This window comes from Natrix helvetica (assembly GCF_964273705.1).
Source record: "Natrix helvetica genome assembly, chromosome: 2".
NCBI lineage: Eukaryota > Metazoa > Chordata > Lepidosauria > Squamata > Natricidae > Natrix > Natrix helvetica.
Window position 1 is genome coordinate 171,895,294 of NC_138552.1, and position 14,957 is coordinate 171,910,250.

General features: G+C 35.0%; 1 protein-coding gene across 2 annotated transcripts in view; it reads left to right on the plus strand.

Moving 5' to 3' along the window:
• Nucleotides 1-14,957, plus strand: part of TTK (TTK protein kinase) — a 41,583-nt gene extending 26,626 nt beyond the window's left edge. For both annotated transcript variants that reach the window (XM_081942469.1, XM_081942470.1), the window contains exons 12-22: nt 814-980; nt 1,342-1,462; nt 3,882-3,974; nt 5,465-5,622; nt 5,716-5,867; nt 8,670-8,794; nt 9,906-9,986; nt 11,650-11,826; nt 12,047-12,137; nt 12,353-12,450; nt 14,354-14,957. In XM_081942469.1, coding sequence (XP_081798595.1) covers nt 814-980; nt 1,342-1,462; nt 3,882-3,974; nt 5,465-5,622; nt 5,716-5,867; nt 8,670-8,794; nt 9,906-9,986; nt 11,650-11,826; nt 12,047-12,137; nt 12,353-12,450; nt 14,354-14,443 — 1,353 coding nt within the window. In that variant the 3' untranslated portion in view covers nt 14,444-14,957. The remainder of the gene's footprint in view (nt 1-813; nt 981-1,341; nt 1,463-3,881; nt 3,975-5,464; nt 5,623-5,715; nt 5,868-8,669; nt 8,795-9,905; nt 9,987-11,649; nt 11,827-12,046; nt 12,138-12,352; nt 12,451-14,353) is intronic.

A 14,957-nucleotide genomic window follows, 5' to 3' on the forward strand; every position in this document is an offset into this window, starting at 1 on the left:
TAGCACATATGTGCAAGGGAAACCTTTACCTTTATACCTTTCCCACTAGGGAAGGGAATTGATCATGTTTCTTATGCTAACTAGAAACACAATTAAATTGTTTTAAGTAAAGCTATACTGTAGCTGTTACTCTGATTATGATGATTGCTAATAAGCCTGAAGATTGGTTGAGTGTCTATCAAAATGGAGAACAGAGGTACTTTTCAAACTGACACAAGCTTACTAGATAGATTGTTTGGTTATTACAGCCAAGCATTCGCAGAATTGTCAGAAAACTATAGCCAGAATGAAAATTATGCACACATTCTGATTAGATTTGCAAAACTGAAAACGTAACCTTTTTGCAATCGGGGGTGGGGGTGGGGGGATCAAGTGGACTGGCTTTGATTGTATATTACACAATTCCATGTTTATTTTAACCTTGTTTGTTGAAGTCATAAAAATGCATTTAATCATCTAGAAAAGCAAAATAAATCTGTGATTTCGATTTACTTTTGCTTCCATCATTGAGTCTTTTCAGGAAAAGACTGGACAACCATTTGTCCGGGATGGAATAATGACTCCTGCCTTGGGCAGAGGGTTGGACTAGAAGACCTCCAAGGCCCTTTCTAGCCCTATGATTCTATGATTTCTCCCATGATGTGTTTTTTCCCAATAGTCTTAAGATCGTAGTACTCATTGTAGAAAGTAAGTAATATTATCCATTTCTGCTTTCCAGTTCAATTTATATTGTCAACTGCGAATCAATGGAAGTGGACATATAATATGTTTTTCTTAAGAACCAGTCATATAAAAGTCTTTTCCATTTTGCAGGGAAAAAACTCAAGTTTTGAACATGCTGCCTTTCCAGTTCCTAAAAGATGTTCACCGTCAGAACAAGTTTCACGTATCATTTCACCAGAGACTGCTTCAGACAGAAAGAGTCAAGCTTTTCTTGGTGGAACACCTCGCAATAGCATGGTTCATGATTATGTGGCCTGGTAATTTCATTTGAGGCTGGGGTTTGTTTGTTTTTTTACATTCAGATTTATTTATAGATTATTTAAACTAGGTTTTGGATAGTTTAAGCCATCATAAGAAAATAGACACGTGAATGAAGAGTTGAAATATGTTCTAAGGGATTCATGTGAAGTTGAAAGTGAAAAAGTAATTCTGGAAATTTATTTCATGTTGGCCTAATGTACTTCTTAAAATATTGAAAGGGCATATACTCCACAATAGTCCAATAAAACAAAGTCTTAGTGCTCAGAGAAAGAAAAAACCAGGTTGTTTATTATTTGCAAATATGGTTAGGAAATACAGTATTTTGTCCAATAATTATATTTTTTCTTCCTGTTTCAGTACTCCAGTTGTAAGAAATAATTTTCTATCTCTGGATAAGGCAACTACACCATACAACCAGCTTTCATATTTGCAACATTGTACTCCAACAACTCCATTTCATCTACAGAGTGGATTTCAGGTATCAGCTATTTCTAAATTGTATTAAAAAATGCAAAAGAAGTGTTGATTTCTAAATAATGTTTCATTCATTTGAGCAAGGAGGAGTTAAGAATTTTGCTGGTAACTTCATATTAACATTAATTCTTTTGAATTTAATTTTTATTGAAAATATTTTTACAGAGTAAAACAATGCAGATTTGTAGAAAAAAGAAAAAGATAAAGGAATAATTAACAAACAAAAGAATAAGAAAGTTAGTGAATAAGAAAGAAAAGATACAAAAAGCAGCTTCCAATCTTCTTTATTGCAGTTATGAATGCAATAAAATGCAGTTATATTTTATACTAGTTTCCTTCTTTCCATATTCTATCTTTTCTAATTGTCAAACCCATAAATAACAAATTCATTTCCCCCCCTGTTTTGTCACTGACAAATGTAGTTGTTGTCTTTCCCCTAATCAAGCAAGTCAGTTTTGCCATCTGTGCAAAGTTTGTCATCTTCACCAACCATTCTTCCATTGTGGGTATTTCAGAGTCTATCCATCTTTGTACATATAATAACCTTGCTTCAGATACCATGTACAACAAATATCTTTCATAGGCCTTTTCTAGTTGGGTATTCATTAGTCCCAACAAAAAAGGTTTTGGTTTCAATTGAATATTATTCTTTGTATCACTATATGTATTTGAAACCATTTTTTCCTAGCTTTTTAGAGCTCCACAGGCATGAGATAACAACCCTTCATGTTTTCCACATTTCCAAAAGTTGGCAGCATCTTTCTACATTCTAGAAAGTTTTTCTGGTGTCATACCATGCGGTACATCCATTTTATCAAAATTATTTTTTACAATCACATATTTTCCCATTAATCCATCTGTATATTATAACCAAAGCTCTTAGCCCATTTTATCATACACTCTTTAATTTGTTCTTCTTCCAATTTTAGTAAAAGGTTGTACATTTTAGCAATTACATGTTCACAATTTGCAGGTAATTTCGTGTCAAATGCTGACATATGTTCCTTACGTTCTGTTCCAAGGGTCTTTTTTTTTTGTCTACTTTAAATTGTTCTCTTAATTGTACATAGATCATTGGAAACTAAATCCCTTTAAGGTCAATTGCTCTTTTGACTTCGATGTAATGCTAGTGTTGTTTTGAGACTGATTTTAAATCTTGGACTCTCAGGAAGCTTGGTTTTTTTACATGGTCAAAGGACTGATTTGTAAACATTTATCAATACATTTATGTACAAATACTTTTCAAGTTACTACTGTAATTGAGCCTCGCAATTATGGTCATAAATGGTGATGGTTGTAGAGCAGAGTGCCATGTGACTGAACTGGATTTTTACAACTATTGTTGTGGCAGTTATTAAAGAAATGCAGATGTCATTAAATGAATGCCATGGTTATTAAATGACTCGTCGTTCACTATGGGGCAATTTTTGTTGTAAACCGGAAGTAAACACTAGTTTACAGCAAAACCATCATAAATTGTGACCACAAGGAGCTGCAAACAGGCATAAATGGGCTGGTTGCCAAGTGTTTAAAATGCAGCCATGTGACGGGGGGAGGATGTTGGAACTTTGAATAAGTCATCATAAGTTTGAATGGTTGCTAAGTGACCGATCATAAGTTGAAGATTATCTGCGTGTATAGTCAGTCTGAGAGCTAACAAATTATTTACTTTGTTATTTTCTAAAAAGAAGCTGGAGAATAACACTTCTGATGTTTGTTTTGCTGCCAAATTTTAAATCACAAAGAGAGGCACAAAAAGGTCTAAGGGACTCTTACTTGATTTTACGGTTTACAGCTTCATAAAATAATGTTGCTTATTATACAGCTACCCTTTGTTTTAACAACAACAACAACAACAAATAATTCATTATATATATACCAGGGGTGTCAAACTGAATGACCGGGGGTCAAATCTGGCCCGCAGGGTGCTTAGATCTGGGCCACGGGGATGCGCTGGAACAGCAAAGAACTGGCCCACAGTGCCTCTGCCACTGAAAATGGAGTTTACGAGGGTGGCGCATGGCCCTCCTGGGTTCCATATTCACTGGCAGAGGGTTGCAGGAGGCCGTCGCAGCCGAAAACGGAGTTCGGGAGCCCGTTTTCGCTGGCAGAGTGCTTAGGCCACCATAGGCACCCCCCACCCCTCCCGACACAAGTGAGATCATGCGGGCCACACTCATCCTGCCCACATCCACCCCCCTCCCAAAGGTCAAAACCAATCTTGATACGGCCCTCAATGAAATCAAGTTTGACACCCCTGATATATATTGTATGTCATCCAACTCAGTGACTCTGGGTATAAATAAAACCAATTAAATATAAATGGTAAAATAAAATAAAATACAGTAAATGCAACAAGGCCAGAGATTTCACTTGATTCTTTCTATGTATATTTCTTTTCATATACAAACTTTTTTATTCAGGTTTCGGCTTCTGTATTACCAAATGAATGCATACTTGTAAAAAGAAAATTGTACTCTGTGTTAAAACAAATAGGCAGAGGAGGATCTAGTAAGGTAAGAATCCAATATATTCGTTAATTCAGCATGTTAACATGTACAATACAACAGTGATATATACCTGTGTGTTTTTTAAATAAAGTGGCTAAGATAGTATGTGAAAAATAAAATATCAATAGATTACATCAGAGGTTCCCAAAGCTCAGTTCACCACACCCTTGGTGTTGCAAAAATATGGATCTCAAAAATGTAAAATATCCCATAGCACTTTGGGGAGTTCACTGTAGCACCTCAAGGTTGCTACAGTTGACAGCTTGGAACTTATTTTATCTGTTATTTGAAAACAAATCATAGTAAAATATTTTGCGTTGAAAAAATATTGTTTCGTGTATAACCATGAAAATACATTTTTATATATGATTATATACTTCCAACCATAGATTAGACCATTCTAGCAACTCATTATCTTTTCCTTGAAAAAATGCCAGATCTATTTTAGAAAGTATGGTTTGGACTCCTCTAGTTTAGAGTATGCACAGGTAATTGATATCAACAAAAGTCCCAAATATGACCATAACACTGGATGTAATCCTAAATTTGTAATCCTGTGTACGCAAGGCTAATGCTCTATGTGATTTCAGTGGCTGAGATTTCTATATACACATTTCTACCATCGAACTCATGCATAATGGTATTTATCTCTCCCCCCTACCCCCTTTAATAGCATACTCAGCTGGATTTTGTACTAGATGGGACTTCTGGACAGCCTTCAAAGCTAGCTTATTTGGAACACATATGGAACACGTTCAATTATGAGTTTATTAGGTGTGAGTCATTGAAAACTATTTTAATCCAAAAACAGTTATCATCAGCCAAAATTAATCTAGCATTTTATTCTTACCTTAGAGCTCAAAAAGTTCAGATCTCTAAATATATAAATTGATAGAAAAGCTGGTTGAAAAGTAAATTCATGAGGATTTTTAATTAAAACATTGACAGACTTTTTCAGCAAATGCGTTTAAACCAACAATAACAATGCTACACGTTATACGCATTAATTCTCCTTAACATTGCTCCAGTCGGTAGAAATATGCAAATATGTGGATGCTCTTGAGTCAGTGATAAATACTTGACTCTCCTAGTGATAAGAATGCATATATTTAATGCCATAAATAACTTGAGACTTTGAAAGTAATGTGGGAATAATCATATACTGTTTAAAGGCTCTTAAAAAGAGAACTCAAAACAAGGTTGTGGATAGTGGTGAAGCAGTGAAAAATAAAACACTGGTTCCTTGGCTTTAATATAGTGTATTAAATGGGAAATGGACCTCAGCCAAATCTGTTGTATATATTATTTCATACATGATTGAGGATTTTGTTTGTTTGTTCTTTTAAATATAGGCATTTTTTATTACACAGTATGTTGAAATTCATAGCCTTAATGAGTGCAGTGAAGTTATGTATCTATCCAAAATAAAACGATAGAGTAAATATAGTAATATATTTTTAAAAATCTAGTTATGTTTTTTTAATTGGTTTGTAAAGGTATTTCAAGTACTTGATGAAAAGAAACAGCTTTTTGCCATCAAACATGTTAATCTAGAAGAAGCAGATCAACAGACCATCGAAAGCTATAAAAATGAGATTGCTCACTTAAACAAACTTCAGCAACATAGTGATAAGATCATCCGGCTTTATGATTAGTAAGTAAATGCTTTTGTAAAATCAGTTTAATCCCTCTTTCTGCCTACCCAAACATGCATTCTCAGATTAACTTTTATTTTTGCAACTTTTAGTGAAATCAGTGAGAAGAACATCTATATGGTGATGGAATGTGGCAATATTGATCTTAATAGCTGGCTTAAAAAGAAAAAGACAATTAATCCATGGGAACGGAAAAGTTATTGGAAAAACATGCTGGAAGCTGTACATACAATTCACCAACATGGTAACTACTGTTTGCATGTTTGAACTCTGTTCTTTAGAATAGCTTCTCACAGGAACAACTGCAAGGAATACAGTTAGGATAATACAACTAAAGTCAGAGAAAATAAAACCGCTAGACTAAATGCATGATATGGTAGGAGTAAAATGCACATTCAAAGAGTTTCTAAAAAGAAAAATTTCTGTTAGACCCACTTTCACCCACATGTATGATATGACCCTTTCAACTTTGCCTTAGTTACAGGGCATAGTTGGTTACTGCCGTATCAGGAAAAAGATTGCCCATCATAAGGTACAGTTAGATATGAGAGAAAGTGCTATAATTGGACAACAGACTTAAACTCAACCCCTCCAAGACTGAGTGGCTGTGGCTACCGGCGCCCCGGTTCAACCAGTGGATGCCATCGCTGGCCATAGGGGGTGAATTACTGCCCCCTGTGGAACGGGCGCGCAATTTGGGCGTCCTCCTTGATGCCCGGCTGTCGATGGATGACCATGTGACAGCCGTGGTGAGGGGGGCGTTCCACCAGGTTCGCCTGGTGCGCCAATTGCGCCCCCTATTGGATCGGGACGCCCTACGCACAGTCACTCATGCGCTGGTGACGTCTCGCCTGGACTACTGCAATGCTCTCTACATGGGGCTCCCCTTGAGATGCACCCGAAGACTACAGCTAGTTCAGAATGCGGCCGCGCGGGCTATCATGGGAGGAACAAGATGCTCCCATATAACACCATTCCTGCGCGAGCTGCACTGGCTACCTGTGGTTTTTCGGGTGCGTTTCAAGGTGTTGGTTACTATCTTTAAAGCGCTCCATGGCATGGGACCTAGTTACCTGCGGGATCGCATCTCACCCCACACATCTCTGCGACCTATCCGCTCTCACAGGGAGGGACTCCTCCAGGTGCCATCCGCCAAGCAGTGCCAACGGGTGGCGCCTAGGAGTAGAGCCTTCTCTGTGATGGGCCCAGCCCTCTGGAATGACCTCCCCTCCGATATTAGAACTATTAACAACCTCCGCTCCTTCCGACAGAAGCTTAAGACCCACCTGTTCCAATTAGCTGGCTTAGCCGATTTATAGCTCCATCTTTCACCTCCTGGCAAACATTTTATCGTGGAATTTTTAAGGGAATTTTAATTTTATTTGTATTTCAATTAAATATGGTACAGTATATTTTCTACCTCCTCCGTCTACGTCTGTGTCTATGTTTATGTATATGTATTCTATTTTGATATGTATATGGTTTTTAATAATGACTGTACACCGCCCCGAGTCCTGTTTAGGAGAGGGCGCGGTTTAGAAATAAAAGCTTGATTGATTGATTGAATTCATTATTAGAGTCATAAATATTCAGCCATGCAAACGAAGAAAAGTGATGGTTAAGAATAAAGATGATACTTGGAGAATTTGAGGCACTTCAATGAACTACAGTATCCTATCAGAAGATGAAGGGAGAAAAGAATTCGTTAGCATATGAGAATGAATTTTTGTCTGAAAAACAATTCATACATACAATTAAAAATGGGTTTCCTGGAGCTAGCTGTGAAAAAAAAATATAAATTGTAAAAATATATTATTATTAAATATTAAACAATACTACATTTCAGTTAGATATATTTATATACATACCACTGATAGGAATCATTTATATAGGTACACACATTTTTAATAAATAATTTTATTCTAGAATGTCCGAGAAGCCCTTACAAAAGAATTCAGTGACTGCTGCTATATAAAACAAATCCTGTAGTGAAGTTAAATTTATGTGCTTTTTTTCCAAATTGAGCTATAGAATAAGGCCTTATTTTGGGAGGGAGACTTTGAATCTTGCTTTGAGAATAGCCAGATTTGCTATAAAGTTGTTTTCCTTTCGCCATGTATGAGCTGTCAGACTGTGTATTACTGTTGACACAATAATTTACACAATACCAAATGCTTATGTAGATTTCATTGAAATTAATAAGATAATAGTATCAGGTGAGAAAATATTTTTTTAATCAGCAAATTTCTTAGCTCCTTTTAGCTTAGATAGCTATTGCTGTATTCTACAATTAAACTAGGTATTAAGATACAGGTAGCCTTTGACTTACGACCACAATTGAGTTCAGAATTTATGTTACTAAGTGAGAAATTTGTTGAGTTTCGCTCCATTTTATGACTTTTTGTCATTATTAAGTGAATCATTGCAGTTGTTTAGTAACATGATTATTAAGTGAATATGGATTTCCCATTGACTTTGCTTGTCAGAAGGTTGCAAAAGGGGATCACCTGACCTCGGGATACTGCAACCGTCATAAATATGAACCAGTTGTCAAGTAAGGTAAAGGTGCCCTTCGCACATATGAGTTAGTTGTTCCTGACTCTAGTCTAGTCTTCCAAGTAGCTAGACCCCAATTTACAGACTATTTAAAATTCTAAAATTTTGAACTGCAATTGGAATTACACATTGTAATAGAAATATTTTGTACTACTTGAGGATTCCAGATGCTTTCAGAGGCAATCAGTAGGGAAGATGGTGTTCTGATGTGTAGGAAAGTGGTCATTTATGCAGTGGACAAACTAGGAGAAAACAATGTAATTCAAAATTGCACACGTGTCTCCAGAAAGTTTTCTAAACCAGCTTTTCTACAATGTCATATAGCAGAAAAGATCCAGTGATAGCAGGGACGCAAAGACCCTCCACTCCTGATTGCCTAGATACTTTACATAGGATTTTCATTTTTTCCCTACCTTGTGTTTTAATATGTGGATAAGTAATAATAATTCTTGACACACTTTGAATTAATTGAACACATTTTAACTTGCAGGTATTGTTCACAGTGATCTGAAACCAGCAAACTTTCTATTAGTAGATGGAATGCTGAAACTAATAGATTTTGGCATTGCGAATCAGATGCAGCCAGATGTGACTAGCATTGTTAAAGATTCCCAGGTGAGACAAGTGTGAACTACTAAACATAAAAGAAGCAATTATCTTAAATAATTGCTTATTGTTGTTGTTTGATAATGGAGTATGATAAGAACATGTTGCAATCAGGAAACATTCAGCAACACACACATTACATTTGTGTGTTTCATTTTTTTTTCTTGGTACGCTTGTACCAGAGTCAAATCTTATTTTTCCAAAGGTTTAGGTTGAAGGGTTCATAATGATTTCTAATGAGAGAGAAAAGTGAATTGCCCTAGCTATTACAGTTCCAGTTATTTCACTTTGTTGCTGAAAACTTTAAGGAGAGTCTTGTATATGTAAATGTATGGGACTATGAAGTGTATTAAACATCCATCTAAGGTTTTAAAAACATTAAGAAGACAATAGTCTGGTCTCTAGATGTGGCTTTAGCTCTCATTATTTCATGGATGGCTATTCTGATTAAAGCTGATGAGAATCTAGAATCCAACAAGCTTAATATTTAAATGGCCACCTTTAGGTTTAAAAGTGGAGTATCTGCTGTCCCATCACGGCAATATTGTTAAAAAGGTAACACATTTTGCTGTTATTTGTAGAATTGTTCTACTGTTAAATTTAGGTTAAGTAATCATGAATGGGTTGTATGACTGCACTCTTAGTAAAACGAGTTTCTCCTATTATGACAGTAGCTAAATTAGTGTAGTTATTACTGATTCTAGAGTGAATTAGGATTTTTATTTTACTAGAATTCTTAACCAGAGAATCTAATTATCCTTTAGCATGGTTAATATTAGTATCCATTAACATTGTATCAGGCATTCCTGACTTGATGTAAAAAATATTAGAGCAGGGTATAGTTACATAGCATCCCCAGACATGTATTAGAATTAAAATGGCGGAATTCTTATGTGGTGTCGGACTTCTATTGAATTGTCTGTAAAATATTGGGATTAAATTGCTTAAATGTCATGCTATTTGGGGCGAAAAAAGTTTAATTTGTAGCCACCATGAGTATTCTCAAAGCCCAAAAAGGAACTATATCTCTAATATTATATTTTACATTATTAATCAATTATAGAAGTATTAAATGTAACTATTATTTAAATGTACATAGTTCTATTTTTTATGTTAACAGGTTGGCACCATTAATTACATGCCACCAGAGGCGATTAAAGATATGTCTGCCAGTGCAGAAAATGGCAAGTCAAGATCAAAGGTAATATTTTCTTCCTATAGTTCAAAAGATAAAATATTGATATTCTAAATTGGAGCAAATTTTATTTAAACAAGGAGCTAGAAATAAATTATAAAGAAACTTGAGAAGAAAGCTGAGGCAAACTCCTTATTCCTATCATCTCTCTTTTCTTCTGAAACAAAATGGAAGAAAAAGTTCATTTTAAATGTGGCCAGCTGCTGATTGACTGATTTTACCCATGGGATTTATTTATGCAGCACGAAATTGTGAGGGCTGTGCATGCTTTAATAGCAATAGCATTTAGACTTATATACCGCTTCATAGTGCTTTACAGCCCTCTCTAAGCTGTTTACAGAGTCAGTGCATTGGTTCTCATTTTTTTGACTTCGGAAGGCTGAATCAACCTTGAGCCTGGTGAGATTCGAACTGCCAAATTGCAGCACTTTTCTTTTGTCCTGTAAAAGTACCAAAAGCAGCCCAACTTTTTAAGGCTTTGACAGGAACTAAGAAAAAAGGGTTGCTGTGACTTTAAGAGTTGTATTAACTTTTGAGTGGATTCCTTAAAAAGAAGCATGATCCCTCCATGCTTAACTGACATTAAGCAAGTGGAAGACATCTTACTAAAATAAGTATCTTGTAGGCAAACAGAGATTTAATATTAATAGAAGATGACTTGCTTAGAGAGTAAGGGGCATTATTCCCATAGGCATCTGCAACAAGTTGATGACCTCAAAATTATGACATCTGTGTTGAAATATGCAAATGATGAAGTTATGTAATCTGCATCTGAGAGTACAACTTGTCATCCACTGACCTGTTAGTGCACTGGGTGGCATTGGCCATTGCTTTCTTTTGTCCTCATATTTATGTTCTTCCATGCCTGGCCTTCTATAGTGAACTGTCTTTGCTTCTTGATGTCAGGAAGATTGACAGGGACACCTCCCACTCCAATGTTTGGTCTGAACTATTTGGTCCTTGATGCCAAAATTTAGCCCACAGCAACTTCAAGTAATGTTGCTTTCAAGTACAAAAATAAAATTGGTGATAGTAAAGCTTGATTTCTTCACTCTGGCTTATCTTTACTCTACTGTACGTTTCTACTGATACATAGGCAAGTTGTATGATGTAGAACTACTGCCACCTCCATGTGATGTCACATCATGCTGTGCTGTTGCTGCTGCAGTTATTCAAAATCACTTCCTAAAGGGTGGATGTTTTGCTTTCCTGGTCCAGTTTTCTCTGCCTACTCTCACTTATTCTTTGTCATCCCTGAGATTCAGCTGAATCTGTTGTTAAGGAGGTTAGATCATAAAATTACACAGACTTAAATGCAGACACTTTGGTATTTGATTTGTAATTTAAAGGATGCAAATTTTTAGCATTCCTTTATCATATTCCTAAAAGCTTGATTTGTTAATGCCACTTAGAGAGTTTACATTGAAAGCAGTGTTGACTTTTGGTTCATTATCTTTCACTTTAATTGATTGGACTCTGAATTAACGACATGTACAGGTGTTATATATACCACTTTGGTGGTATGCAGAACCATAATGTATGATTGTATAAAATAAATGGTTTCCCTTACTGCATAATCAGTTGTATCAGATATGATTATGTTAAGAATGATAAGAATGTCAAAATAATGGTGTGATTGAATGAGCCTGTTTTTCTTTCTATTTTTTAGATTAGCCCAAAAAGCGATGTATGGTCATTGGGTTGTATTTTATATTCCATGACTTATGGGAAAACTCCATTTCAGAACATAACAAATTATATAACAAAACTTCATGCCATAATTGATCCTAATTATGAAATAATGTTTCCTGATATTGCAGAAAAGGATCTTCTAGATGTCTTAAAGGTAATATTTTGTATCTTTTTTATAATAATTTCATGCTCTGAGTTCTGCTTTAGAGATAATTTTCCAAGTCATGATTTATTTTAATTACATTTAATTATCCTAGAATATGGAGGCATAATAGGTTTCTTGATTTCATATTTCTTGATTTATGTATATATTCTTCAGTATGATTGGTTTTATTTTCAATTATTTCCTAACTTTATGTCTCCCCGCCCCCCAGAATTGTTTAATTAGGAATCCCAAGCAAAGAATATCTATCTCTGAACTTTTGATTCATCCTTATGTACATATACAGTCCAATTCACAAACAGGTAATTCAACTTTTCTAATAGATATTACTATTGTGTTTATTCTACCAAAATTATTTTGTTTAAAAGTGATTTTTTAAAAAAACTATTTGCAGGTTAAATTATGTATGCTAGCTTAAGTTAGTTCACCAAGTGCTATGTACCAAAATTTTCAAACAGTTTTAAATCAAATCATAGGGCATTCATCTCAAACAGAATTTAACTTTAAATTCTTCTAGGACATCAAAATGCAAAAGGAACATCAGAAGAAATGAAGCGTATTCTTGGTCAACTTATCGGCTTGAATTCTCCTAACTCTATTTCCAAAGCTGCTAGAGTAAGTAAATAAGTAATATTACTGCTAGTATAATTAAAATGAAAATAATAAAATCATGTTAGAACTATATATTTCTTGCTCAGAGTTTCTTCGGGGAGAGAGAAATAGGCTGATAGAATGGTGAAAGTGTAGTGAGAAATAGTTTCAACTGTTAGTAAGTAAATGATAAGGAATTATGTTGTTAATGAAATAGAAGCTCTTCTAAAGTAGACAATAATCAATAATTTGAGTTAGATGAAGTGGGACACTCTTCTACACAAGTAGTCCTTGCTTAACATCTGTTCATTCAGCAAATGTTCAGAATTATCACAGTGCTAAACAAAGGGACTTATCACCAGTCCTCGCATTTCTGGCTGTTTCCTTGCTCTCATGGTCACATGGACAAAATTCAGGCTTACTTGGGTCTGCCTATATTTATGATTGCCTATTGGCCAGTTGCTTGATTGGCCACCTCCCAGCCCTGTCCATTGCCACACGGTGTGCCACTACTGTATTGGGGGAGCTTTTGTGCCACCTTTCACGCTGGTGCTGCCAGGGCTTCTCTCATGCCACAACCAGGGACTCTTTGTGCCCTGGCCAAGGCCTGTATTTGCACAGAAGACCCTAAAAGAGTCCTTCTTTCCCACCAGTGCAGCAAAGCAAGAAATGATAAAATGAGCTGTGCATAATTGGGGAAACTTTTAATTTTATTCCAGGAAATTGACAGGGGGGGGGGGGAGAAGAGTATTTACAATTTACACTATGTGTTCTAATCTTGACGGGATCAGTATCATGAGTATAGTTATATTCCTGAATGTCTTTAATTCCAGCTCATTCAATAAGAGTGCTTTGAAATATCAAGTAAGCTATTTTAAATGAACAAGCTTATAAATGGGAAAGTAGCCAGTTGATTTCTCATGGATTTCCCTGATTTTTTTTAAAGAAAAATTTCATCATGCCTATTTGAGTTTAGATACATAAATAAAATATTTAATTAGACAATGTGCTTCTACTTGGTTTGATCAAAATAAGCAATATATAATGGGGTAGGTGGGATGGTTTCTAATGACATATTTATGGACATAATTTCCAATTCCTTTTGAAAATAATTGCAGATAAATACTTTAATCCTTTCAATAAAGACTTTAAATAACATTTTAATTAAAACTGATGTTTTTACTAAAATGGTAGAGAAGTCTTATAAGAAAGTATGAAGATACTCTAAATTTAATTAATTATTAAACTTACCTCTCCTGAACATGGCCAAAATAAATTCCAGAAGATTATTTGCAATATGTGTTGGGAAGAGTAAGGAAAATGTGTGAACAGAAGCTGTGCCATTTATTTTATTCAAGTTACTTGTGTCTTTCCAAGGTTATGTAAATCAATGAGATTCAACTGTAAATGGGCAGGTATTGCAAAACCCTTATTTTTTTTATGAATGCACAAACACTTTAGTTAAGCCTCAGAAATATAACTTTCTCACTAGCTGCTTTTGATCCTGAAAATTATTTTGCTATGTTTTGCTGCATTTGTAACATCAAGCAGGTTTCTTTGATGGTTATTTCTTTGTTTCCTCCAGAAGAATAAAAAAGTATGGTACATAGAAGACAAGAGGAGAAAAATAAGAGCTGCATCAAATTGTGTTACAAATTATGTTATTTGCAGGATGTGTGTAACATTGAAACTCCCTTTGTATGCTTTTGCTGTGCTTGTTTATATACTGAACTGGTACTTACATACCACTACTGCAGAAGTTTTAGAAAAAAATAGCAAAAAAATTATCTCTAAGTGGCTGAAAGAATGGAAGAAAAATAGAAGCAAAAATAAAAACTTGGGGTGGGAAGTAAATATTTATTAAGAATTTGTTTGAGATGACAAAAAGGATTAAGCTCATCATTTGTCTTGTCTTTTTAAATTTCAGACTTTATATGAGCAGTGCAACAAAGGTGAAGGTTTAGATGTATCTGCTTTTTCAAAATCTGACAGTCGGACAACCTGGAAAACAAAGTAATAAGGCCTGATTGACAAAAGATATTAATGAAAAGATATTCTAAGCAAAGGCTGGTCACATCTGGGTATATTTGTCTTGCCACTTACAAATGCTTACCATCATTTTTTCATCTAGTATTTGCATATGAATATTATGGACCATTCCTGCTATATAACATGCTGGTCTGCTGTTATATTTGGAGAGCAAATACTTGTGGATTAGTTGAATAAAGCTTAGCTGCGATTCTGAATCTTGAGAGAAATATTTTGACTTGTGTTAACATGAACTAAGGAATTCTAGTTCTGGACAACTATCTTTAACAATCAAGTCAATTATTTTCTTTTCTATCAGATTCAGCTGTCATTTTTTCATATTTTGCTGGTGGTAGATATTATAAAAGCAGTACTTCAAATTATGCTGCTTTTATCCATTATTTTATCCTGTTCATATTCCTGTGGAAATCTTTTTGATGTACAGATGATGCAGTATACTGATATTGATGTTCAACTTTGTAAATAAAAAGATACTCATCCTG